Genomic DNA, 27,494 nt, shown 5'->3' with positions numbered 1-27,494 from the left:
TTCAGGTGCCAGGTTTCAGATGTTTCAGGAAGGACAGGGAGGGAGGCAAAAGAGGGGGGGGGAGTGGCACTGCTGATCAGGGATAGTGTCACAGCTGTAGAGAAGGTGGATGCTGTGGAGGGATTGTCTACAGAGTCTCTGTGGGTGGAAGTTCGGAGCGGGAAGGAGTCGATAACTTTGCTGGGTGTTTTCTACAGGCCACCCAATAGTAACAGGGATGTTGAGGAGCAGATAGTGAAACAGATCCTGGAGAGATGTAGTAATAACAGGGTTGTCGTGATGGGAGACTTTAATTTCCCAAACATAGATTGGAATATCCCTAGGGTAAGGGGTTTGGATGGGGAGGAGTTTGTGAGGTGTGTTCAGGAGGGTTTCCTGACACAGCATGTGGACAAGCCTACAAGAGGAGAGGCTGTACTCGATCTGGCTAATGAGCCTGGACAGGTGTCGGATCTCTCAGTGGGGGAGCATCTTGGGGATAGTGATCATAACTCTATCTCCTTTACGCTAGCATTGGAAAGAGATAGGATCAGACAAGCTAGGAAAGTGTTTATCTGGAGTAAGGGGAAATATGAAGCCATCAGGCAGGAGATTACAGGCGTAAATTGGAAGGAGGCATTCTCAAGGAAAAGTACCAAAGTAAGGTGGCAGATTTTCAAGGAATGTTTGTCTGGAGTTCTGCATGACAACGTTCCGATGAGACAGGGAGGTGTTGGTAAGTTACAGGAACCGTGGTGCACGAAAGCTGCAATGAACCTAGTCGAGAAGAAAAGGAAAGCGCACAAAAGGCTCAGAGAGCGAGGCGATGATAGGGATCTAGATGAGTATACGGCTTGTAGGAAGGGACTTAAGAAAGAAATTAGGAGAGCCAGAAGGGGTCACGAGAAGGCCTTGACAGGTAAGATTAAGGAGAACCCTAAGACGTTCTATAAATATGTGAAGAGTAAAAGGATGAGATGTGAAAGAATAGGACCTATAAAATGTGAAGGTGAGAAAGTCTGTAGAGAATCGGAAGAAATAGCAGAGGTGCTTAATGAATATTTTACCTCGGTATTCACAGTGGAAAAAGACCGGGGTGGTTGTACGACAGGATTGAGGCGGACTGAAAAGATTGAGTATGTGGACATTAAGAAAGAGGATGTGTTGGAAATTTTGATGGGATGTACCCCAGGTTACTGTGGGAGGCTAGGGAAGAGATTGCAGAGCCTCTGGCGATGATCTTTGCGTCATCGATGGAGACGGGAGAGGTTCCGGAGGATTGGAGGATTGCGGATGTGGTTCCTATTTTCAAGAAGGGGAATAGGGAGAGCCCAGGAAATTACCGACCGGTGAGTCTAAACTCTGTGGTTGGTAAGCTGATGGAGAAGATCCTGAGGGACAGGATTTATGAACATTTAGAGAAGTTTAGTATGCTCAAAAGTAGTCAGCATGGCTTTGTCAAAGGCAAATCGTGCCTTACGAGCCTGGTGGAGTTCTTTGAAAATGTGACTAAACACATTGACGAAGGGAAAGCGGTAGATGTGGTTTACATGGACTTCAGCAAGGCGTTCGATAAGGTCCCCCATGCAAAGACTTCTCGAGAAAGTGAGAGGGCATGGGATCCAAGGGGCTGCTGCCCGGTGGATCCAGAACTGGGTTGCCCAAAGGAGGCAGAGAGTGGGTATAGATGGGTCTTTTTCTGAATAAAGGTCGGTCACCAGTGGAGTGCCCCAGGGATCTGTTCTGGGACCCTTGCTGTTTGTCATTTTCATACTGTGCTCAGTTCTGGTCGCCTCATTACAGGAAGGATGTGGAAATGATTGAAAGGGTGCATAGAAGATTTACAAGGATGTTGCCTGGATTGAGTGGCATGCCTTATGAGGATAGGCTGAGGGAGCTCGGTCTTTTCTCCTTGGAGAGACGAAGGATGAGAGGTAACCTGATAGAGGTGTACAAGATGTTGAGAAGCATAGATCGGGTGGACTCTCAGAGGCTTTTTCCCAGGGTGGAAATGGCTGCTACGAGAGGACACAGGTTTAAGGTGCTGGGGGGGTAGGCACAGGGGAGATGTTAGGGGCAAGTTTTTCACTCAGAGGGTGGTGGGTGAGTGGAATCGGCTGCCGTCAGTGGTGGTGGAGGCAAACTCGATAGGGTCTTTTAAGAGACTTCTGGATGAGTACATGGGACTTAATAGGATTGAGGGTTATAGGTAGGCCTATATATAAGCCTCGGTAGGTAGGGACATGACCGGCGCAACTTGTGGGTCGAAGGGCCTGTTTGTGCTGTAGTTTTTTGATGTTCTATGAATGGTATGCTTTGTCCGTATAGCGCGCAAGAAACACTTTTCACGGTATCCCGATACAAGCGATGTGTTACAATGTGAAGTGTGTAATCCTGGTCTCTGAAATGTTTTCAATATCGAAAGACTCCTCTGAACGTCTTGTACCTGATTCAAAATCCAACTCAGTCGGGGCTAATCCACCCCTTCGCCTGTAATAAAACTGGCAGCAATTCCAAACACCACAACATCACAGAAATAACACCTTTATTCACAATTTGTGTTGGAAACAAAAATTCTTCAGAATTTACACTCCCTCTCTCTCACACACACTCTCTCTCTCACACACACACTCTCTCTCACACACACACACTCTCTCACACACACACACTCTCTCACACACACACACACTCACTCTCTCACACACACACACACACTCACACACACGCACTCTCTCACACACACGCACTCTCTCACACACGCACTCTCTCACACACGCACTCTCACACACGCACTCTCACACACGCACTCTCTCACACGCACTCTCTCACACACGCACTCTCACACACACGCACTCTCACACACACGCACTCTCACACACACGCACTCTCTCACACACACGCACTCTCTCACACACACGCACTCTCTCACACACACGCACTCTCTCACACACACGCACTCTCTCACACACACGCACTCTCTCACACACACGCACTCTCTCACACACACGCACTCTCTCACACACACGCACTCTCTCACACACACGCACTCTCTCACACACACGCACTCTCTCACACACACGCACTCTCTCACACACACGCACTCTCTCACACACACGCACTCTCTCACACACACGCACTCTCTCACACACACGCACTCTCTCACACACACGCACTCTCTCACACACGCACTCTCTCACACACGCACTCTCTCACACACGCACTCTCTCACACACGCACTCTCTCACACACGCACTCTCTCACACACGCACTCTCTCACACACGCACTCTCTCACACACGCACTCTCACACACACGCACTCTCACACACACGCACTCTCACACGCACTCTCACACACACGCACTCTCACACACACGCACTCTCACACACGCACTCTCACACACGCACTCTCACACACGCACTCTCACACACGCACTCTCTCACACACGCACTCTCTCACACACGCACTCTCTCACACACGCACTCTCTCACACACGCACTCTCTCACACACGCACTCTCTCACACACGCACTCTCTCACACACGCACTCTCTCACACACGCACTCTCTCACACACGCACTCTCTCACACACACGCACTCTCTCACACACGCACTCTCTCACACACGCACTCTCTCACACACGCACTCTCTCACACACGCACTCTCTCACACACGCACTCTCTCACACACGCACTCTCTCACACACGCACTCTCTCACACACGCACTCTCTCACACACGCACTCTCTCACACATGCACTCTCACACACACGCACTCTCTCACACACGCACTCTCTCACACACGCACTCTCCCACACACACACACTCTCTCTCTCTGACACACACTCTCTCACACACACTCTCTCTCTCTCACACACACACACTCTCTCTCTCTCTCTCAGACACACACTCTCCCACACACACACTCTCTGTCTCACACCCACTCTCTCTCACACACACACACTCTCTCTCTCTCAGACACACACTCTCCCACACACACTCTCTGTCTCACACACACTCTCTCACACACACACACTCTCACACACACACACTCTCTCTCACACACACACTCTCTCACACACACTCTCTCTCTCTCACACACACACACTCTCTCCCACACTCTCTCACTCTCTCCCACACTCTCTCACTCTCTCCCACACACACACACTCATACACTTTTGCAGAGCCCTCGACCCCTGACCTCTGACCCTGAGCTGTCCAGTGTCATCACCAGCCCAGCCCCCCCCCCCCCGTTTAATTGACTGCTGTGGGGAAGTGTATTGAGTGGAGGGGAGAGGGGAAAGGGGGGGGTGGTTAACTCCCCAGTCCCCCCTCACGCTGAGGGGAGCGCTGACCCCGGGGTGGGGGAGAGAGTCGAGGTTTCAAGGGGACTCCAGGCACCCCTTCCGAGGGGGAGCCGGACATTCAGAAGCGACAGTGCAGAGCGAGGGCCTCGAGTGTCACCTCCGAGAATCCGTCATCGAAGACCGAGGGATCGTCACCACCCAGAGAACCCCCCCGACCCCCAGTGATACCCACCCACCGAAAACTGACCCTAGTGACTCCCCCCCTCAGAATACACTCCCCACCCCCGCTCCCAAAACCTTCCTCAGCCAATGATGATACTTTTTTTTAATAGGAGTGGCCTCTCCATTGTCATATATTGTCAATTTGTGCACAGCAAGATCCCACAGACAGCAAATGAGCTCCCCCAGCACTGACCCTCCCACAGTGCGGTGCTCCCTCAGCACTGACCCTCCCACAGCACGGCGCTCCCTCAGCACTGACCCTCCCACAGTGCGGCGCTCCCTCAGCACTGACCCTCCCACAGTGCGGCGCTCCCTCAGCACTGACCCTCCCACAGTGCAGCGCTCCCTCAGCATTGACCCTCCCACAGTGCGGCCCTCCCACAGTGCGGCGCTCCCTCAGCACTGACCCTCCCACAGTGCGGCGCTCCCTCAGCACTGACCCTCCCACAGTGCGGCGCTCCCTCAGCACTGACCCTCCCACAGTGCAGCGCTCCCTCAGCATTGACCCTCCCACAGTGCGGCCCTCCCACAGTGCGGCGCTCCCTCAGCACTGACCCTCCCACAGTGCGGCGCTCCCTCAGCACTGACCCTCCCACAGTGCGGCGCTCCCTCAGCACTGACCCTCCCACAGTGCGGCTCTCCCCCAGCACCGACCCTCCCACAGTGCGGCACTCCCTCAGCACTGACCCTCCCACAGTGCGGCGCTCCCTCAGCACTGACCCTCCCACAGTGCGGCGCTCCCTCAGCACTGACCCTCCCACAGTGCGGCGCTCCCTCAGCACCGACCCTCCCACAGTGCGGTGCTCCCTCAGCACTGACCCTCCCACAGTGCGGCGCTCCCTCAGCACTGACCCTCCCACATTACGGCGCTCCCACAGACATTTGGAGTGGGAATGGCCTGATGATGACCAAGAATCAGCCTTGGAGTGTGCAATTGGGCAGAGGGGCTGAATGGCCTCCCCGATTCGTGTATAGAGAATAATCAGACCTTTGACATTCCTCAGTCAACCACGCACGGAGTCCATTTTGGAATTGGCTCAACCGTCCTTCACATCAGGATGAAATTTGTCGCCATTCCGCTCTCCGAACCTGTGTGACTCCTTCCCGCACGGTCCCCCGGTGATGTCATCCTGGCCCGCCTCTCAGCCCCGCCAAGTATCACCAATCCCATTCCACGATCGCCGTTCCTCAGCGCCCCCGGGGTTGGGGAAGATGTCTCCTTCACGGCCGCCATCACAAGTCTTCCTTCCAGAAGGCGCCAAGCCAAGGTGGCTTCCCGAGGTTGGGGCGGTCAAAGGTCGGCTGGGCTCGAAGGGGGAGAAGGAATGGTTGTTGGGGGCGGTGGAGGTGGGCGCTCGATGATCCACTCCCGGGAATCTCTCCTCCCCCTCCTCCCCGTCCCAAACCACCCCGCCCCACCCCCTTTTCCCCCCGGGACGTCCATTTTCCCATCTGGTCGATCGAAGTTAAGAGGCTGGCATGGTCTCACCGTTGGCCCCACCCCCCTCCTCCCCGGGCTGAGGAGGGGGCAGGGGGGCGATGCGTCATGCGTTGACGAAGGGTAAGGGGGGTAAGGGAGGCTTCTTTCCTGGTGGGGGAGGGGCAGGCCTGTAGTTGGGTCGGGTTGGGGGGGAAGGGATGGAGAGAAGAATTGGAAAGGTTAGACCGCCAATCACAAAGCTTCACGGCGCGCGCACGTCCAACCGACACGCCGGTTTTCTGGAACATTCCCTGGCCAGCCTAGGCCCCGAAGACATCTCCACGGCAAGGGGGCCCTTGACGGTCGGCGGGGTCGGGGGGAGGTCAGGTCGGAGATGGGGATCCATTGCACCGTGTACTCTGGGATCCCCAAGTTACCCGCTAATTAGATTTGGCAGTGGGTAGCCAGTCGTGCCAACGTCCAACCAGCGACGGGCGATGCCCATCGGGACCGGGTAGGGCGTGGCAACTCATCCCCTCACCGGCTGCGGATGGCGGGGTGGGGGTGCGCGGGGGTATGTGTAGGAGAATGCGGGGGAGGGTACCTTTGGCGTGGGCAAGATTTGGGTGCTGGGATGAAATGGCGCATCGCATCCTCGGTACCATCTAGCCAGGGGGCGGTTCAGCGGGGCAGGCGTTCTGGGGGCATGGGGGTGTAGGTGGCGCCGCGCACTCAGAGGGTCACCCACCTGGAGGGAGGCCGGGAATCCTGCTCCGCATAGAACGACACCCTCGGGTGCTCGGGCTGCATGGCCACAGTCCCACAGACAGCACGCGCGCCGGGATCGGTGGGGAGTGCCTTCTTCGGGGGAGGGGGCTTTCTGGGCAGTGGGGGCTGCAGACAGAAGTGGGGGGGGGGGAATGGGAGAGAAAAGGTTATTTCGCATTTGTTCCCTCCCTCCATTCATCCCACAGGCTGTCATTCGCCTCCTTGTTTCACAGTCTACTGAGGGGCAAATGTGCCCTCACTGTTCTCCCCCCCCCCGCACACCGCCTCGCATGCGGCCAAGCTGTGGTTTCAGAACAGCCTCAGCTCCCCTCCCTCCCCGCCACTCCCCCCTCCCTCCCCGCCACTCCCCCCCTCCCTCCTCGCCACTCCCACCCCTCCGTCCCCTCCCTCCCCCCTCCCTCCCCGCCACTCCCCCCCCTCCCTCCCCACCACCCCCCCCCCCTCCCCGCCACTCCCCCCCCCTCCCCGCCACTGACCCCATCCCCGCCACTCCCCCCTCCCTCCCCCCCTCCCCGCCACTCCCACCCCCCCCCGCCACTCCCACCCCCCGCCACTCCCACCCCCCGCCACTCCCCCCTCCCTCCCCGCCACTCCCCCTCCCCGCCACTCCCCCCTCCCTCCACTCCCCCCTCCCTCCCCGCCACTCCCCCCCTCCCCGCCACTCCCCCCCTCCCCGCCACTCCCCCCCTCCCTCCCCGCCACTCCCCCCCGCCGCCACTTCCCCCCCCGCCACTTCCCCCCTTCCTCCCTGCCACTCCCACCCCTCCCCCGCCACTCCCACCCCCCCCCCCTCCCTCCCCGCCACTTCCCCCTCCCTCCCCCAACAAACCGAGGCGGAGTCAGTCGCCAATGCCCCCTCAGCCAATAAGTGCCGGAACCAATCAGAGGAGGTGTTAATGAGGAGTGTGTGACACGATCAGAGTGCATCAGAGAGAGTCTGCAGCACAGCCAATCAGAGAGAGCGTAACAGACAGAGTCTGTGGCACGGCCAATCAGAGAGGGCGTAACAGGCATGGTCCCTGGCATAGCCAATCAGAAAGGACGTAACAGACACAGTCTGTGGCACGGCCAATCACCAAACACAAGCCCCAATCAGATTCTATCCCACAGCCAATCAGGAGCGACCAACAGTACCACAGCCAATCAGAATCCTCATGGGCCCTAATCAGGCTGGGGATTGGTCATTATCCTGGGATTGGTCACCATTTTGACCCTGGGTGGGGGAGGCGGAAGGGGAGGGACGTGCGGAGTGGGGGTGGGGGGGGGGTCACACCGTCTCATCTCGCTGCCCTCCACGTCAGCAAGCGACCAGGGTCAGAGTGCATGACCCTTGGCCTCTGGGCCTAGGCACTCAGAGCTAGGCCCTGGGCCTGACCCGCTGGTGGGAATGGCTAGGCCTGTATGTCCCAAAACCGGGTTCGGGACAAGGGTGGTCCAGTTTGGGAGAGAGAAAAGGCTCAAGATGTGGGTGTGGGGTTGGAAAATAATGTCAAATTGGGAGGGCGACGGGGGAACCTATCGAGGTCACATGACGAGGACAGACTGTCAACCTTGCCGGTGCAAAACAAGTCCAAGAGGACCAGACCTCAGCGAGTCTGCCAGAGGAGCAGGCCTCACTGTGTCCGCCAGAGGACTAGGCCTCACTGTGTCCGCCAGAGGACTAGGCCTCACTGTGTCCGCCAGAGGACTAGGCCTCACTGTGTCCGCCAGAGGAGCAGGCCTCACTGTGTCCGCCAGAGGAGCAGGCCTCACTGTGTCCGCCAGAGGACTGGGCCTCACTGTGTCCGCCAGAGGAGCAGGCCTCACTGTGTCCTCCAGAGGAGCAGGCCTCACTGTGTCCGCCAGAGGACTGGGCCTCACTGTGTCTGCCAGAGGAGCAAGCCTCACTGTGTCCGCCAGAGGACTGGGCCTCACTGTGTCCGCCAGAGGACTGGGCCTCACTGTGTCCGCCAGAGGAGCAGGCCTCACTGTGTCCGCCAGAGGACTTGGCCTCACTGTGTCCGCCAGAGGACTGGGCCTCACTGTGTCCGCCAGAGGACTGGGCCTCACTGTGTCCGCCAGAGGACTAGGCCTCACTGTGTCCGCCAGAGGACTAGGCCTCACTGTGTCCGCCAGAGGAGCAGGCCTCGCTGTGTCCATCAGAGGAGCAGGCCTCACTGTGTCCGCCAGAGGACTAGGCCTCACTGTGTCCGCCAGAGGACTGGGCCTCACTGTGTCCGCCAGAGGACTAGGCCTCACTGTGTCCACCAGAGGACTAGGCCTTACTGTGTCCGCCAGAGGACTAGGCCTCAGCGCATCCTCCAGAGGCCTAGATTGAAAAGGCAGATACATACCCGGATCATTCATCTCCAGCGGGGAAATGATAGTCTAACACCCTTGGAAAAGAATGCGGGACCCCCTTCACCCTCAGCCCTCCCCCGCGATGCAGAAACAAACCAATTTACCGCCTGGGCAAACATTCTAGAGTAGAGAACGGTCAAACAGCCTCAGGTTTGGGGCTAAAGTACGTCCCGAAATGGGGGAAGGGGTGAACCCAGACGCGTACGGTTGGTCTGACAGACACCCACCTCCCCCCCACCTTACTGACGTCATTCCGGTGAGTAAGTCTTTTCTTCTATCAGTCCCGGGATTCTGGGATCGCGGACACTGGAATCGGACACACCCACACTGGCAACGAGGACCGGAATCAGAATCCCCACCGTATCCCCCGCTCGAACAGGGCCAAGGCCCATTTCCAAATTCCGGTATTGGATAGTCAATATAGAGGTCTACAGCTCAGCAGGAGACAATTGGGCCCATCTAGTCTGTGCTAGCTCATGGAAAGATTGATCCAATATGTCCCCCCCCTCGCTCTCCCAGCCCCTTATCATATCATAGAATACCGACAGTGCGGAAAGAGGCCATTCAGCCCATCGAGCCTGCACCGACAACAATCCCACCCTGGCCCTATCCCCATAACCCCATGCATTTACATCGCTAATCCCCAGACACTAAGAGACAATTTAGCACGGCCAATCCACCTAACCCGCACATCTTTGGACACTAAGGGGCAATTTAGCATGGCCAATCCACCTAACCCGCACATCTTTGGACACTAAGGGGCAATTTAGCATGGCCTATCCACCTAACCTGCACATCTTTGGACACTAAGGGGCAATTTAGCATGGCCAATCCACCTAACCCGCACATCTTTGGACACTAAGGGGCAATTTAGCATGGCCAATCCACCTAACCTGCACATCTTTGGACACTAAGGGACAATTTAGCATGGCCAATCCACCTAACCTTCACATCTTTGGACACTAAGGGACAATTTAGCATGGCCAATCCACCTAACCTTCACATCTTTGGACACTAAGGGACAATTTAGCATGGCCAATCCACGCAACCCGCACATCTTTGGACACTAAGGGGCAATTTAGCACGGCCAATCCACCTAACCTTCACATCTTTGGACACTAAGGGACAATTTAGCATGGCCTATCCACCTAACCTGCACATCTTTCGGACTGTGGGAGGAAACCGGAGCACCCGGAGAAAACCCACGCAGACACGGGGAGAACGTGCAGACTCCACACAGACAGTGACCCGAGCTGGGAATCGAACCCATGTCCCTGGCGCTGTGAGGCAGCAGTGCTAACCGCTGTGCCACCATGTCTAGGCCTCTCCAATTCCCCCCTTTTGAGAGTTCCTGGTGAATCTGCTTCCAGCGCCCTTTCAGGCAGCGCCTTCCGGATCAAACAGCTCGCTGCGTTTCCATCAAAATTCTCCCTTTCTCCCGTTTCACCCGCTCTGGTACTTTTCCCAATTCTCTCCAATCTGTGTCCCCTCTGGTTACCCCCCCTCTTCCTCCTGCCCAGTGGGAAACACTTTCTCCTCATTCACACCATCCAAACCCCCCCTCCCCCACTCCTCCCTCCGTGATTCTGAATGCTGCCTCGATTAAATCTCCCCCCCGAACCTTCTCCAATCCGAGGGGAACTATCCCAGCTTCTCCCAGTCTCTCTCCGCCTGAACTGAACCCCCACCCCTCACCCTTGATGTTTCACCCTGAATCCTTTGAAAAATTGGCCCCTATCCCTGGCTGCAGTAGGCCTCAGACTCCAGTAGGCCTGAAGCTTCAGATGGCCTCATGAAGCAGTAGGCCTCCGTCTCCAGTAGGCCTGCAGCTTCAGATGGCCTCAGTAGGCCTCAGGTTGCACTAGGCCTCAGGCTCAAGTAGGCCTGAAGCTTTAGATGGCCTCACAAGGCCTCATGAAGCAGTAGGCCTTAGGCTCCAGTAGGCCTGAAGCTTCAGATGGCCTCAGTAGGCCTCAGGCTCCAGTAGCCCTGAAGCTTCAGATGGCCTCAGTAGGCCTCGGGCTCTAGTAGGCCTCAGGCTCCAGCAGGCCTCAGTAACAGGGAACGATCACAGCTTCTCCCGGTCTCTCTCCGCGTGAATTGAAGCCCACCACCTCTCCTCCTCATCCCTGCTCCCATTCTGGGGGGGGAATCTCCCCCTTAACCTTCCCAATTCTGTGAAGAAACAGACACACAAAGTTCTAGAACGTTAGTAGGTTATAAATGACAATATTAATGAAGCTGGGATGAATTTAATTAGTAGTTAAATCAGTGATCGTTGAAAATTCTCATGTTTCATTCCAGTTTCTGGCTATGCCTAAGTTTTATAATCATTCGTAACCTCCTTCAACACCCTACACCCCTCTCCCTGTCTCTGCACCCTCCTCCAGCCCCTAAACCCCCCTCCCTATCTCTGTAACCTCCTCCAGCCCCTACACCCCCCTCCCTATCTCTGTAACCTCCTCCAGCCCCTACACCCCCTCTCTAACCTCCTCCAGCCCCTACACCCCCTCCCTATCTCTGTAACCTCCTCCAGCCGCTACACCCCCTCCCTATCTCTCTAACCTCCTCCAGCCCCTACACCCCCTCCCTAATTCTGTAACCTCCTCCAGCCCCTACACCCCCTCCCTATCTCTCTAACCTCCTCCAGCCCCTACACCCCCTCCCTAATTCTGTAACCTCCTCCAGCCCCTACACCCCCTCCCTATCTCTGTAACCTCCTCCAGCCCCTACACCCCCTCCCTATCTCTGTAACCTCCTCCAACCCCCTACACCCCCTCCCTATCTCTGTAACCTCCTCCAGCCCCTACACCCCCTCCCTATCTCTGTAACCTCCTCCAGCCCCTACACCCCCTCCCTATCTCTGTAACCTCCTCCAGCCCCTACACCCCCTCCCTATCTCTGTAATCTCCTCCAGCCCCTACACCCCTCTCCCTGTCTCTGCACCCTCCTCCAGCCCCTACACCCCCTCCCTATCTCTGTAACCTCCTCCAGCCCCTACGCCCCCTCCCTATCTCTGTAACCTCCTCCAGCCCCTACACCCCCTCCCAATCCCTGTAACCTCCTCCAGCCCCTACACCCCCCTCCCTCTGTAACCTCCTCCAGCTCCTACACCCCCCTCCCTTTGTAACCTCCTCCAGCTCCTACACCCCCTCCCTAACTCTGTACCTCCACCAGCCGCTACACCCCCTCCCTATCTCTGTAACCTCCTCCAGCCCCTACACCCCCTCCCTATCTCTGTTACCTCCTCCAGCCCTTACACCCCCCTCCCTATCTCTGTAACCTCCTCCAGCCCCCTACACCCCCCTCCCTATCTCTGTAACCTACTCCAGCCCCCTACATCCCCCTCCCTATCTCTGTAACTTCCTCCAGCCCTTGTCTCTCTGTGTCTCTCTCTCTGTCTCTCCCTCTCTCTCCCTCCAGTAACCTCCTTAAAAACCGTCCCCTTCAACCCTATTTTTGGTTGCCTGTCGCTGATAGGTCCACGTATCTCCCGAGTCCAATCGTTTTTTGCTTTGATGCATCCTCCAATGAAAGGTCGTTTTCTGAGGTGCTTGCTAAATGTAAGTTGTTGTTGTTGTTCTGGCGGCCATTTTGTATTTGAGGCCTAGTCTCGATTCGCTCAGAAATGGAGGCCGGGGGAGGGGGAGGGGAGGGGGAGGGGGAGGGGGAGGGGGAGGGTTGAACTGGAAAAACTGAACCCAAGATCGGTTAGTGGGGTGGGGAGGGTAACGGGGAAATTAATGTAGGAGTTAAGAATCAGATTCTCTGTGGGGGCTAAACTGGACGGAAGGCTTGAGGCCTAAGGCCCGGATTGGTCGGAGGTGGGAGCGGGGGGGGCGGGGGGTGGTCCCTCTTAGATTCCATCCACCCCATCAATCCAGGATTGATGGACCTCACCCCCCCACCCACCCCCAAAGCCTCTCACCAAGAGCGACGCCCGCCACCGTGTGTGTTACCTGACCGCTCTTTGGCACGGGATCAGCAGGGAGGGGCGTCGACGGGGGAGGCGGCCTTCCGGGCAGGCCCTGTCGCTGGGCCTGAGCGGGAGACAAGCAAAAGAAGGGTTAAGACACCGCGGTCGCCGTGGCAATGCGTCGGAACCCCCCTCCCCCCCCACCGGCCCGGACGCCCGCTCACGAATAACCCCCCCTCAAAAAGAAGGTCCCCTCACCCCGCCACGGGACAGGCCAAATGGGCAACAAAAAAAATGGCGGACACCTCTCACCGTCGCTAAGGCTGATGGGACAAGAATCTTCGGCAGGGCAAGGGGGGGGGTCAAAGGGACAGTCAATAATCAATCCAGATGTGACTGGTTTGATGAGTAAGTTTGCGGACGACACAAAGGTTGGTGGATTTGCGGATAGCGATGAGGACCATCAGAGGACATGACAGGATATAGGTCAGTTGGCGACTTGGGCAGAGAGATGGCAGATGGAATTTAATCCGGACAAGCGTGAGGTAACGCATTTTGGAAGGTCTAATACAGATGGGAAATGTACAATAAATGGCAGAACCCTTAAGAGTATTGATAGGCAGAGGGACCTGGGCGTACAGGTCACTGAAAGTGGCAGGATTTATTCCCACTTGGAAATAAGTGGACATGTCAGCGAGAGGCAACATGGTTTTGTGAAGGGGAGGTCGCGTCTCACGAACTTGATCGAGTTTTTCGAGGAAGTGACGAAGATGATTGATGAGGGTAGGGCAGTGGATGTTGTCTACATGGACTTCAGTAAGGCCTTTGACAAGATCCCTCATGGCAGACTGGTGCAGAAGGTGAAGTCGCATGGGATCAGAGGTGAGCTGGCAAGGTGGATACAAAACTGGCTCGGTCAAAGAAGACAGAGGGTAGCAGTGGAAGGGTGCGTTTCTGAATGGAGGGCTGTGACAAGTGGCGTTCCTCAGGGATCAGTGCTGGGACCTTTGCTGTTTGTAATATATATAAATGATTTGGAGGAAAATGTAATTGGTTTGATGAGTAAGATTGCGGATGACACAAAGGTTGGTGGATTTGTGGATAGCGATGAGGACCATCAGAGGATACAGCAGGATATAGATCAGTTGGAGACTTGGGCAGAGAGATGGCAGATGGAGTTTAATCCATACAAATATGAGGTAATGCATTTTGGAAGGTCCAATACAGATAGGAAATATACAGTAAATGACAGAACCCTTAAGAGTATTGATAGGCAGAGGGATCTGGGCGTACAGGTACACAGGTCACTGAAAGTGGCAATGCAGGTGGAGAAGGTAGTCAAGAAGGCATACGGCATGCTTGCCTTCATCGGCCAGGGCATTGAGTTTAAAAATTGGCAAATCATGTTGCAGCTTTATAGAACCTTAGTTAGGCCACACTTGGAATATAGTGTTCAATTCTGGGCGCCACACTACCAGAAGGATGTGGAGGCTTTGGAGAGGGTACAGAAAAGATTTACCAGGATGTTGCCTGGTATGGAGGGCATTAGCTATGAGGAGAGGTTGGAGAAACTTGGTTTGTTCTCACTGGAGCGACGGAGGTTGAGGGGAGACCTGATAGAAGTCTACAAGATTATGAGAGGCATGGACAGAGTGGATAGTCAGAAGCTTTTTCCCCAGGGTGGAAGAGTCAATTACTTGGGGGCACAGGTTTAAGATGCGAGGGGGAAAGTTTAAAGGAGATGTACGAGGCAAGTTTTTTTACACAGAGGGTGGTGGGTGCCTGGAACTCGCTGCCGGGGGAGGGAGTGAAAGCGGATACGGTAGTGAGTTTTAAGGGGCGTCTTGACAAATACATGAATAGGATGGGAATAGAGGGATACAGTCCGCGGAAGGGTAGGGGGCTTTAGTTCAGTCGGGCAGCATGGTCGGTGCAGGTTTGGAGGGCCGAAGGGCCTGTTCCTGTGCTGTAATTTTCTTTGTTCTTTGATTTATGACAAAATCCCGCTTGGATGGCATCCCGTTGACTGGTTTTGTTCCCACGTAACGCAGGACATGCATCCTGGTGAAGATGATGGGGAGGAGGTGGGGGGGGCCGGGGGGGGGGGCGGTGGAAGGGAGGGGGCAGATCCCAATTCAAGTTGGGGAAAAAATGATTCCGGCCAGTTTGGACGGGAGAACGGGTGCAGCGCATTCAACTGGGGAGTGGGCGGAGAGGGAGAGAGAGTGGGGGAGAGAGAGGGAGTGTGGCCCCTCATCAATGGAATATTCCAGAAATTTGGTCGTTCCTCGCCCCTGTTCCCCATCTCCCCCCCAGCCCACCCTCGCACGGTTTGCAACCCACTCCCTCCCCACCCCGGATTACAACGAGTCACCCTCCCTCCCTCCCCCTCCCCCGACATTGGCCACATCTCCCACGATGCACGGCGGTTACCTGGCTTGCTTTGACCACAGGGTCTGGAGGTAGAGCCTTTGCAGGCGGCGTAGGCCGTAAGAGCGATGATGGAGGGGCAGACTGCGAGGGGGGAAAAAAAAGAGAGAGAGGGGAATGGTGGGGGGGGGGGGGGGAGGAGTGGAAGAGAAAGAGGAGACACACAGAGGGAGAGGAGGGGGGAGGAGGGCGGCACAGAGAAGGTTAGTCAGTCAAAAGCCGCGCCAAGATGATGGATGATCGCGGAGCAGGGTGGCACGTGGGTGATGGGCGAACATTGGTTACCATGCCGTGAGCAAGCATGAGTTGGCATGCAGGGTTAAGGGTCAATGGATGGACGCCAATGAAATCAGGAGCCCTGGACACAGATGAGCCCCCCCCCACCGCCCCCACCAACGTCCGCTGGGCACGGCACGTTCCAGTTCCCCATCCCTGGGCCCGAGTCCTCGCATCTGAGGACGCAGCAGTGCGTCGGACAGCTGAGGGAGTGCTGCCACCATCAGGGGGTGCCGTGATCCGTGACGTGACATTACAGCCAGGCATCCCCTCAACCCCCTTCCGCGATATTTACGGATCTATGATGATGTGGCGTTACAGCCAGGCATCCCCTCAACCCCCTTCCGCGATATTTATGGATCTATGATGATGTGGCGTTACAGCCAGGCATTCCCTCAACCCCCTTCCGCGATATTTACGGATCCATGAAGATGTGGCGTTACAGCCAGGCATTCCCTCAATCCCTTCCATAATATTTAGGGATCCGTGACGTGACGCAACAGCCAGACATCCCCTCAACCACCTCCGTGATATTTACGGACCCGTGATATGACGCTACAGTCAGGCATTCCCCCAATCCCCACCGTTATATTTACGGCATCCGTCCATTTTCCTATCCTCCCCTGACCGCCCGTTTCCCCCATTCGGAGCCAGGTACCCCCCCCAGAACTCACGGCACATTGCAGGAGAAACTTCATCCCCCAGGAGGCCCATTCGGCCCACACCGGCCTGGGGCTAGCCCTTCCCCACACAGGCCCGACCAGCTCCCCCCCCCCCTTCCACCCCCCAGGAACACCCCAGATCATTCCCACTGCAGGGTAGCTCCCCTTGACGCTTCTGTGGCGCCCACTCTGAGGTACGACCTAGGCCCCAGGCCTACTGGGAACCGGGGCCCCAGCACCCCCCACGACGTAGGACGGTCCAGGGAGGCCTCAGGCTCGAACGGCGACCCGTCAAACCCACCGTCCCTGCCCCGGGTTGAGGGGACACTTTTCCAAGATGGCCGCCCCTCTCCCTGCCCTGTCGTTTGACCCCTCGAATTGCTACCTCCTCAATCCTTCGAAACGGGCCACACGCGTGACAAAGTGGAAAAGGGTCGTTTTGTATCCATCGCTGGCCAGGCCCTGGTAGTAGTCACCGCCATCTTGAACCCCGTGTGGGGTAGGTACACCCACAGTGCTGTTAGGGAGGGAGTTCCGGGATTATTATTGGACATCAGTCAGTCCCCGTGTGTGGGGTAGGTACACCCACAGTGCTGTTAGGGAGGGAGTTCCGGGATTGTTATTGGACATCAGTCAGTCCCCGTGTGTGGGGTAGGTACACCCACAGTGCTGTTAGGGAGGGAGTTCCAGGATTGTTATTGGACATCAGTCAGTCCCCGTGTGTGGGGTAGGTACACCCACAGTGCTGTTAGGGAGGGAGTTCTGGGATTGTTATTGGACATCAGTCAGTCCCCGTGTGTGGGGTAGGTACACCCACAGTGCTGTTAGGGAGGGAGTTCCAGGATTTTGACCCCAGCGACAGTGAAGGAACGGCCGATATATTTCCCAGTCGGGATGGTGAGTGGCTCGGAGGGGGAACTTGCAGGTGGTGGGTGTTCCCCATGTGTCTGCTGCCCCCCCCCCCGTGTCCTTCCAGACGGTGGCAGGACTGGGGGTTGTCTTTAACCCCGAAACGAGGGTTCCCCGCCGCCCTCCCCCCTAGGGGCCGAGGGGGGAGGGGGGGGGGGGGGCGTTAAAGGGGCGGAGTTAACAACTAACAACATCTGGAATTACCTTGGCGGACTGGGCCGGTCTCAACTCTGCCTGCTGGAGCCACTCCGGAGGTTTGTAACGCAGTCGGTTGGCAGATGGGGGCCGGATCCCGTTCTCCGTCCGGGAATCCCTGCAGGAGGAAGCGGGGGGGGGGGGATGCAGAGGGGCAGAGGGTAAAGGTCAAAGTACGAACGCACCCACAACCACCCTCCCCTCCCGCCCAGCAATGGTGTTACATTCACTTCACAAAAAACGGCGGCCACAGTTGGAAGGGTTTTCAATTTCCGCCCTTGCCGACCCTTCCACCCCACCCCCCACCCTTCCCCCCCTCCCCCGCAAACCTCCCCCCCAACCCCACCCAGCACCCACCCCCGCATTGAGGTCCGCACTCTTAATTCGACCAATCCGTGGCCATCAGCGTCAACCGTCCTTCCTGCAGCCATAGAATCCCTACAGTGCAGAAGGAGGCCATTTGGCCCATCGAGTCTGCACCGACCACAATCCCACCCAGGCCCTATCTCCGTAACCCCACATATTTACCCTGCTAATCCCCCTGACACTAAGGGGCAATTTAGCATGGCCAATCCACCTAACCTGCACATCTTTGGACACTAAGGGGCAATTTAGCATGGCCAATTCACCTAACCCGCACATCTTTGGACACTAAGAGGCAATTTAGCATGGCCAATCCACCTAACCTGCACATCTTTGGACACTAAGGGGCAATTTAGCATGGCCAATCCCCCTAACCCGCACATCTTTGGACACTAAGGGGCAATTTAGCATGGCCAATCCCCCTAACCCGCACATCTTTGGACACTAAGGGGCAATTTAGCATGGCCAATCCCCCTAACCCGCACATCTTTGGACACTAAGGGGCAATTTAGCATGGCCAATCCCCCTAACCCGCACATCTTTGGACACTAAGGGGCAATTTAGCATGGCCAATCCCCCTAACCCGCACATCTTTGGACACTGAGGGGCAATTTAGCATGGCCAATCCCCCTAACCTGCACATCTTTGGACACTGAGGGGCAATTTAGCATGGCCAATCCCCCTAACCTGCACATCTTTGGACACTGAGGGGCAATTTAGCATGGCCAATCCCCCTAACCTGCACATCTTTGGACACTGAGGGGCAATTTAGCATGGCCAATCCCCCTAACCTGCACATCTTTGGACACTAAGGGGCAATTTAGCATGGCCAATCCCCCTAACCTGCACATCTTTGGACACTAAGGGACAATTTAGCACGGCCAATCCACCTAACCTGCACATCTTTGGACACTGAGGGGCAACTTAGCATGGCCAATCCCCCTAACCTGCACATCTTTGGACACTAAGGGACAATTTAGCACGGCCAATCCACCTAACCTGCACATCTTTGGACACTAAGGGACAATTTAGCACGGCCAATCCACCTAACCTGCACATCTTTGGACACTAAGGGACAATTTAGCATGGCCAATCCACCTCACTTGCAAGTCTACATCTTGCACCTACACCTACAGTCCAAAGATGTGCGGGTTAGTTGGATTGGCCAGGCTGAATTGACGCGAGGGTCTGGGGATCAGCAGGGTAAATGCGTGGGGTTACGGGGATAGGGCCTGGGTGGGATTGTGGTCAGTGCTGACTCGATGGGCCGAATGGCCTCCTTGCGCACTGTAGGGATTCTGTGATCTTTGGACACAAAGGGGCAATTCAACACATCGACACATCTACAATCCGACACACTTTGGACTGTGGGAGGAAACTGGAGCACATGGATTGGCCGTGCTAAATTGCCCTTAGTGTCCAAAGATGTGCAGGTTAGGTGGATTGGCCATGCTAAATTGCCCTTAGTGTCCAAAGATGTGAGGGTTAGGTGGATTGGCCATGCTAAATTGCCACTTAGTGTCTAAAGATGTGCGGGTTAGGTGGATTGGCCATGCTAAATTGCCACTTAGTGTCTAAAGATGTGCGGGTTAGGTGGATTGGCCGTGCTAAATTGCCCTTCGTGTCCAAAGATGTGTAGGTTAGGTGGATTGGCCGTGCTAAATTGTCCCTTAGTGTCCAAAGATGTGTAGGTTGGGTGGATTGGCCATGCTAAATTGCCACTTAGTGTCTAAAGGTGTGTAGGTTAGGTGGATTGGCCATGCTAAATTGCCCTTAGTGTCCAAAGATATGCAGGTTAGGTGGATTGGCCATGCTAAATTGCCCTTAGTGTCCAAAGATGTGCGGGTTACGTGGATTGGCCATGCTAAATTGTCCCTTAGTGTCCAAAGATGTGTGTGTAGGTTAGGTGGATTGGCCATGCTAAATTGCCCTTAGTGTCCAAAGATGTGCAGGTTAGGTGGATTGGCCATGCTAAATTGCCCCTTAGTGTCCAAAGATGTGTAGGTTAGGTGGATTGGCCATGCTAACTTGTCCCTTAGTGTCCAAACATGTGTAGGTTAGGTGGATTGGCCATGCTAAATTGTCCCTTAGTGTCCAAAGATGTGCAGGTTAGGTGGATTGGCCATGCTAAATTGCCCTTAGTGTCCAAAGATGTGCAGGTTAGGTGGATTGGCCATGCTAAATTGCCCTTAGTGTCCAAAGATGTGCAGGTTAGGTGGATTGGCCGTGCTAAATTGCCCCTTTGTGTCCAAAGATGTGTAGGGTAGGTGGATTGGCCATGCTAAATTGCCCTTAGTGTCCAAAGATGTGTAGGTTAGGTGGATTGGCCGTGCTAAATTGTCCCTTAGTGTCCAAAGATGTGTAGGTTGGGTGGATTGGCCATGCTAAATTGTCCCTTAGTGTCCAAAGATGTGCGAGTTAGGTGGATTGGCCATGCTAAATTGTCCCTTAGTGTCCAAAGATGTGTGTGTAGGTTAGGTGGATTGGCCATGCTAAATTGCCCTTAGTGTCCAAAGATATGCAGGTTAGGTGGATTGGCCATGCTAAATTGCCCTTAGTGTCCAAAGATGTGCAGGTTAGGTGGATTGGCCGTGCTAAATTGCCCCTTAGTGTCCAAAGATGTGTAGGTTAGGTGGATTGGCCGTGCTAAATTGCCCCTTAGTGTCCAAAGATGTGTAGGTTAGGTGGATTGGCCATGCTAAATTGCCCTTAGTGTCCAAAGATGTGTAGGTTAGGTGGATTGGCCATGCTAAATTGCGTGGGGCTATGGGAATAGAGCAGAGGGGAGGGCCTAAGTGGGTCAGTACTGTGCTGTTGGGCCGAAATGCCTCTTCCCTGGAGGAAATCTGGGATTCTGTCCGACCGAGCTGGAAGATCGAGCTGGTCAGTTCCTGGACATGGTGTGAGGAGTAACTCAGCGAGGGTGAGTCCCACCCGTTCAAACTGGAGTCCGAGATTGAGTTGGGTTTGGACGAGACTGATATGCGATTGGGAAAGTGAATGGAATGTTGTTGTGAGGGGGAACTGATTACAGGAGGAGGGAGGTTACGCTCCAGTTGTACCAGGGCGTTGGCGAGAGCACATCTGGAATATTGTGAACAGGATCCATCTCCGGATTTAAGGGAAAGATGTCAATGTGTTGGAAGCCGTTTGGAGAAGGTTTCCCAGACTAACACCAGGGTCGGAGCGAGTGGTCTGATGAGGAAAGGTCGGAGAGGTTAGGGTCGTATCCGCTGGGAGTTTAGCAGAGCGAGAGGCGACTCGGTCGAAAGTCCTGAGGGGGGTCTCGACAGGGGGGGATGTTTCCTCTTGTGGGAGAATCTAGAACGAGGGGGGGTCAGTGTTTAAAAAGAACCCGTTTCAGACGGAGATGGAGAGGAATGTTCTCTCTCAGAAGGTGCTGAGACTCTGGGACTCTCTCCCTCAGCACTAACCCTCCCACAGTGCGGCGCTCCCTCAGCACTGATCCTCCCACAGTGCGGCGCTCCCTCAGCACTGACCCTCCCACAGTGCGGCGCTCCCTCAGCACTGACCCTCCCACAGTGCGGCACTCCCTCAGCACTGACCCTCCCACAGTGCAGCGCTCCCTCAGCACCGACCCTCCCACAGTGCGGCGCTCCCTCAGCACCGACCCTCCCACAGTGCGGCGCTCCCTCAGCACCGACCTTCCCTGCGGAGGGGCCGGGGGCGGGGGGGAGAGGTGTGGGATCACTCTCCACCCAGCATCTGGTAGAGAGGAGGAATCCGTCTGGAATGGAATGGGGGAGCGAAGATTAGTGGCTCCTCCCAGCTCGAGGGGGGCTCCTGGAGAAGGGAGGGAAATAGGGGAATTCTCCAGCACGAGTCCCGCGGGAAGCACCTCCGAGGATAGAGGAGAACAGCCCCGAAAATCATGCAGCTCCCTCGCAAGCCCAAGCTTGGCTCCAAGTTGAAAGTTCGGCCTTGGAAGAGGGCAGAAGGAGAGGGAGAGAGAGAGAGAGAGAGAGAGAGGAAGGGGTGGGGGTTAACGGAAGCAAGCGACTGAGGCAGAGCGAGAGACAGGCAGGGCGAAAGTTTTACCGTTCTTCCTCCCGGGACTCCCGCTCCCGCAAGGCGCCAAGTCGATAGCCTCCTGTCGCACTGCATTGTGGGACAAGAAGATAGAGGGATTGACCAATGGGTTTCGAGGTGTCCCAGATCACCAACAACCTGTCCTGGTCCCCCCACGCCGACACTATAGTTAAGAAAGCCCCATCAACGCCTCTACTTTCTCAAAAGACTAAGGAAATTTGGCATGTCCGCTACGACTCTCACCAACTTTTACAGATGCACCATAGAAAGCATTCTTTCTGGTTGTATCACAGCTTGGTCTGGGCTCCTGCTCTGCCCAAGACTGCAAGGAACTACAAAGGGTTGTGAATGTAGCCCAGTCCATCACACAAACCAGCCTCCCATCCATTGACTCTGTCTACACTTCCCGCTGCCTCGGGGAAAAGCAGCCAGCATAATCAAGGACCCCACGCACCCCGGCCATTCTCTCTTCCACCTTCTTCCGTCGGGAAAAAGATACAAAAGTCTGAGGCCACGTACCGACTGACTCAAGAACAGCTTCTTCCCTGCTGCTGTCAGACTTTTGAATGGACCTACCTCGCACTAAGTTGATCTTTCTCTACACCCTAGCTGTGACTGTAACACTACATTCTGCACCCTCTCCTTTCCTTCTCTATGAACGGTATGCTTTGTCTGTATAGCACGCAAGAAACAATACTTTTCACTGTATCCCAACATACGTGACAATAATAAATCAAAACTATGTACTCTATGAACGGCATGTTTTGTCTGTATAGTTTGGGGATTGATACAGGGCTATGGGGAGAGGGTGGGGCAGTGGGATTCGTTTGGGATTGATACTGGGCTATGGGGAGAGAGCAGGGCAGTGGGATTAGTTTGGGGATTGATACAGGGCTATGGGGAGAGAGCGGGGTAGTGGGATTAGTTTGGGGATTGATACAGGGCTATGGGGAGAGAGTGGGGCAGTGGGATTAGTTTGGGGATTGATACAGGGCTATGGGGAGAGAGTAGGGCAGTGGGATTAGTTTGGGGATTGATACAGGGCTATGGGGAGAGAGCGGGGCAGTGGGATTAGTTTGGGGATTGATACAGGGCAATGGGGAGAGAGTGGGGCAGTGGGATTAGTTTGGGGATTGATACAGGGCTATGGGGAGAGAGTGGGGCAGTGGGATTAGTTTGGGGATTGATACAGGGCTATGGGGAGAGAGTGGGGCAGTGGGATTAGTTTGGGGATTGATACAGGGCTATGGGGAGAGAGCAGGGCAGTGGGATTAGTTTGGGGTTTGATACAGGGCAATGGGGAGAGAGCGGGGCAGTGGGATTAGTTAGGGGATTGATACAGGGCTATGGGGAGAAAGCGGGGCAGTGGGATTAGTTTGGGGATTGATACAGGGCTATGGGGAGAGAGTGGGGCAGTGCGATGAGTTTAGGGATTGATACAGGACTATGGGGAGGGAGTGGGGCAGTAGGATTAGTTTGGGGATTGATACAGGGCTATGGGGAGAGTGTGGGGCAGTGCGATGAGTTTGGGGATTGATACAGGACTATGGGGAGGGAGTGGGGCAGTGGGATTAGTTTGGGGATTGATACAGGGCTATGGGGAGAGAGCAGGGCAGTGGGATTAGTTTGTTGATTGATACAGGGCTATGGGGAGAGAGCAGGGCAGTGGGATTAGTTTGGGGATTGATACAGGACTATGGGGAGGGAGTGGGGCAGTGGGATTAGTTTGGGGATTGATACAGGGCTATGGGGAGAGAGCAGGGCAGTGGGATTAGTTTGGGGATTGATACAGGGCTATGGGGAGAGAGCAGGGCAGTGGGATTAGTTTGGGGTTTGATACAGGGCAATGGGGAGAGAGCGGGGCAGTGGGATTAGTTAGGGGATTGATACAGGGCTATGGGGAGAAAGCGGGGCAGTGGGATTAGTTTGGGGATTGATACAGGGCTATGGGGAGAGAGTGGGGCAGTGCGATGAGTTTAGGGATTGATACAGGACTATGGGGAGGGAGTGGGGCAGTGGGATTAGTTTGGGGATTGATACAGGGCTATGGGGAGAGAGTGGGGCAGTGCGATGAGTTTGGGGATTGATACAGGACTATGGGGAGGGAGTGGGGCAGTGGGATTAGTTTGGGGATTGATACAGGGCTATGGGGAGAGAGCAGGGCAGTGCGATTAGTTTGGGGATTGATACAGGGCTATGGGGAGAGAGCGGGGCAGTGGGATTAGTTTGGGGATTGATACCAAGCTATGGGGAGAGTGCAGGGCAGTGGAATTAGTTTGGGGATTGATACCAAGCTATGGGGAGAGTGCAGGGCAGTGGAATTAGTTTGGGGATTGATACAGGGCTATTGGGAGAGAGCGTGGCAGTGGGATTAGTTTGGGGATCGATACAGGGCTATGGGGAGGGAGCGGGACAGTGGGATTAGTTTGGGGATTGATACAGGGCTATGGGGAGAGAGCAGGGTAGTGGGATTAGTTTGGGGATTGATCAAGGGTTATTGGGAGATCGCAGGGCAGTGGAATTAGTTTGGGGATTGATACCAAGCTATGGGGAGAGTGCAGGGCAGTGGAATTAGTTTGGGGATTGATACAGGGCTGTGGGGAGAGAGTGGGGTAGTGGGATTAGTTTGGGGATTGATACAGGGCTATGGGGAGAGAGCGGGGCAGTGGGATTAGTTTGGGGATTGATACAGGGCTATGGGGAGAGAGCGGGGCAGTGGGATTAGTTTGGGGATTGATACAGGGCTATGGGGAGAGAGCGGGGCAGTGGGATTAGTTTGGGGATTGATACAGGGCTATGGGGAGAGAGCGGGGCAGTGGGATTAGTTTGGGGATTGATACAGGGCTATTGGGAGAGAGCGGGGCAGTGGGATTAGTTTGGGGATTGATACAGGACTATGGGGAGAGAGCGGGGCAGTGGGATTAGTTTGGGGATTGATACAGGACTATGGGGAGAGAGCGGGGCAGTGGGATTAGTTTGGGGATTGATACAGGGCTATTGGGAGAGAGCGTGGCAGTGGGATTAGTTTGGGGATTGATACAGGACTGTGGGGAGAGAGCGGGGCAGTGGGATTAGTTTGGGGTTTGATACAGGGCTATGGGGAGAGAGCGGGGCAGTGGGATTAGTTTGGGGATTGATACAGGGCTATGGGGTGAGAGCGGGGCAGTGGGATTAGTTTGGGGATTGATACAGGGCTATGGGGAGAGAGCGGGGCAGTGGGATTAGTTTGGGGATTGATACAGGGCTATGGGGAGAGAGCGGGGCAGTGGGATTAGTTTGGGGATTGATACAGGGCTATGAGGAGAGAGTGGGGCAGTGGGATTAGTTTGGGGATTGATACAGGGCTATGGGGAGAGAGCGGGGCAGTGGGATTAGTTTTGGGATTGATACAGGGCTATGGGGAGAGAGCGGGGCAGTGGGATTAGTTTGGGGATTGATACAAGGCTATGGGGAGAGAGCGGGGCAGTGGGGTGAGTTTGGGGATTGATACAGGGCTATGGGGAGAGAGCGAGGCAGTGGGATTAGTTTGGGGATTGATACAGGGCTATGGGGAGGGAGTGGGGCAGTGGGATTAGTTTGGGGATTGATACAGGGCTATGGGGAGGGAGCGGGGCAGTGGGATTAGTTTGGGGATTGATACAGGGCTATGGGGAGAGAGCGGGACAGTGGGATTAGTTTGGGGATTGATACAGGGCTATGGGGAGAGAGTGGGGCAGTGGGATTAGTTTGGGGATTGATACAGGGCTATGGGGAGAGAGCGGGGCAGTGGGATTAGTTTGGGGATTGATACAGGGCTATGGGGAGAGAGCGGGGCAGTGGGATTAGTTTGGGTATTGATACAGGGCTATGGGGAGAGAGCGGGGCAGTGGGATTAGTTTGGGGATTGATACAGGGCTATGGGGAGAGAGCGGGGCAGTGGGATTAGTTTGGGGATTGATACAGGGCTATGGGGAGAGAGCGGGGCAGTGGGATTAGTTTGGGGATTGATACAGGGCTATGGGGAGAGAGCGGGGCAGTGGGATTAGTTTGGGGATTGATACAGGGCTATGGGGAGAGAGCGGGGCAGTGGGATTAGTTTGGGGATTGATACAGGGCTATGGGGAGAGAGCGGGGCAGTGGGATTAGTTTGGGGATTGATACAGGGCTATGGGGAGAGAGCGGGGCAGTGGGATTAGTTTGGGGATTGATACAGGGCTATGGGGAGAGAGCGGGGCAGTGGGATTAGTTTGGGGATTGATACAGGGCTATGGGGAGAGAGCGGGGCAGTGGGATTAGTTTGGGGATTGATACAGGAGGAAGGGAATTCTCGGAGGATGTGGGTGGACCCCACTGTCACGAGGAGTGAGTGAGGGGTGTCTCGCTTGCGATGCTGGAGAAATCTCACTCTGCCCAGAGTCCGGGACAGCCCCACGCTGTCCTGACGCTCCAGATTTCTGGGATGCCCTGCATGGATTCTGTCTGACAATTGATGCCGTCTTACCTGTGCCTCTGGGAGTTTCCCTTGCCCAGTTTCTGGATCTTTGCTCGGAGTTGATCCCGTTTGATGTAGCAGAGGTAGATCACAGCAGGGACAACCAGTAGAAAGATCACTAACAATGCTACCAGCAAGGCACGATTACCTGTGAATGGGGTAAAAAAATTCATTAGATTTATTATTGTCACGTGTATTGGGATGCAGTGAAAAGTACTGTTTCTTGCGCGCTACACAAAGCATACCGTTCATAGAGTACATAGGGGAGAAGGAAAGGAGAGGGTGCAGAATGTAGTGTTACAGTCATAGCTAGGGTGTACAGAAAGAGCAACTTGATGTAAGGTAGGTCCATTCAAACTTGTCAATGCCACCCAGTTTTTAACCACTAATCTAGTCCCAATCGCCTGCATTTGGCCCATATCCCTCTATACCCATCGTACCCATGTAACTGTCTAAATGCTTTTTAAAAGACAAAATTGTACCCGCCTCTACTACTACCTCTGGCAGCTCGTTCCAGACACTCACCACCCTCTGTGTGAAAAAATTGCCCCTCTGGACCCTTTTGTATCTCTCCCCTCTCACCTTAAACCTATGCCCTCTAGTTTTAGACTCCCCTACCTTTGGGAAAAGATGTTGACGGTGGCACGGTGGCCCAGTGGGTTAGCGCTGCTGCCTCACAGCGCCAGGGACCCGGGTTCGATTCCCGGCTCGGGTCACTGTCTGTGCGGAGTCTGCACATTCTCCCCGTGTTTGCGTGGGTTTCCTCCGGGTGCTCCGGTTCCCTCCCATAGTCCAAAGATGTGCAGGTTAGGTGGATTGGCCGTGCTAAATTGCCCCTTAGTGTCAGGGGATTTGCAAGGCAAGTATGTGGGGTTATGGGAATAGGGCCTGGGTGGTATTGTGGTCGGTGCAGACTCGATGGGCCAAATGCGCTGTAGGGATTCTATGATTCTATCTCTCTGATCTATGCCCCTCATTATTTTATAGACCTCTATAAGATCACCCCTCAGCCTCCTACGCTCCAGAGAAAAAAGTGCCAGTCCATCCAACCTCTCCTTATAACTCAAACCATCAAGTCCCAGTAGCATCCTAGTAAATCTCTTCTGCACTCTTCCTAGTTTAATAATATCCTTTCTATAATAGGGTGACCAGAACTGTGCACAGTATTCC

The 27,494-nt window shown here is 55.2% G+C and overlaps 1 protein-coding gene across 5 annotated transcripts in view; it reads right to left on the bottom strand.

Moving 5' to 3' along the window:
- Positions 1-5,133: 5,133 nt before the first annotated feature.
- The window catches only part of adam15 (ADAM metallopeptidase domain 15), a 107,556-nt gene continuing 85,195 nt past the window's right edge, over positions 5,134-27,494 (bottom strand). For 2 of the 5 annotated variants that reach the window (XM_078204976.1, XM_078204977.1), the window contains exons 19-25: positions 26,334-26,472; positions 21,863-21,922; positions 17,450-17,558; positions 15,402-15,482; positions 13,012-13,092; positions 6,672-6,817; positions 5,134-6,111 (exon numbers count right to left, since the gene is read on the bottom strand). In XM_078204976.1, the coding sequence (XP_078061102.1) occupies positions 6,048-6,111; positions 6,672-6,817; positions 13,012-13,092; positions 15,402-15,482; positions 17,450-17,558; positions 21,863-21,922; positions 26,334-26,472 (680 nt within the window). In that variant the 3' untranslated portion in view covers positions 5,134-6,047. The remainder of the gene's footprint in view (positions 6,112-6,671; positions 6,818-13,011; positions 13,093-15,401; positions 15,483-17,449; positions 17,559-21,862; positions 21,923-26,333; positions 26,473-27,494) is intronic. The other 3 variants (XM_078204980.1, XM_078204979.1, XM_078204981.1) reach the window with 3 other exon arrangements.

Source organism: Mustelus asterias, unplaced genomic scaffold (genome assembly GCF_964213995.1).
Source record: "Mustelus asterias unplaced genomic scaffold, sMusAst1.hap1.1 HAP1_SCAFFOLD_538, whole genome shotgun sequence".
Classification (NCBI taxonomy): Eukaryota; Metazoa; Chordata; class Chondrichthyes; order Carcharhiniformes; family Triakidae; genus Mustelus; species Mustelus asterias.
Note: the sequence above shows the minus strand (reverse complement) of the source record. Positions and strands in the feature narration are given on the sequence as shown.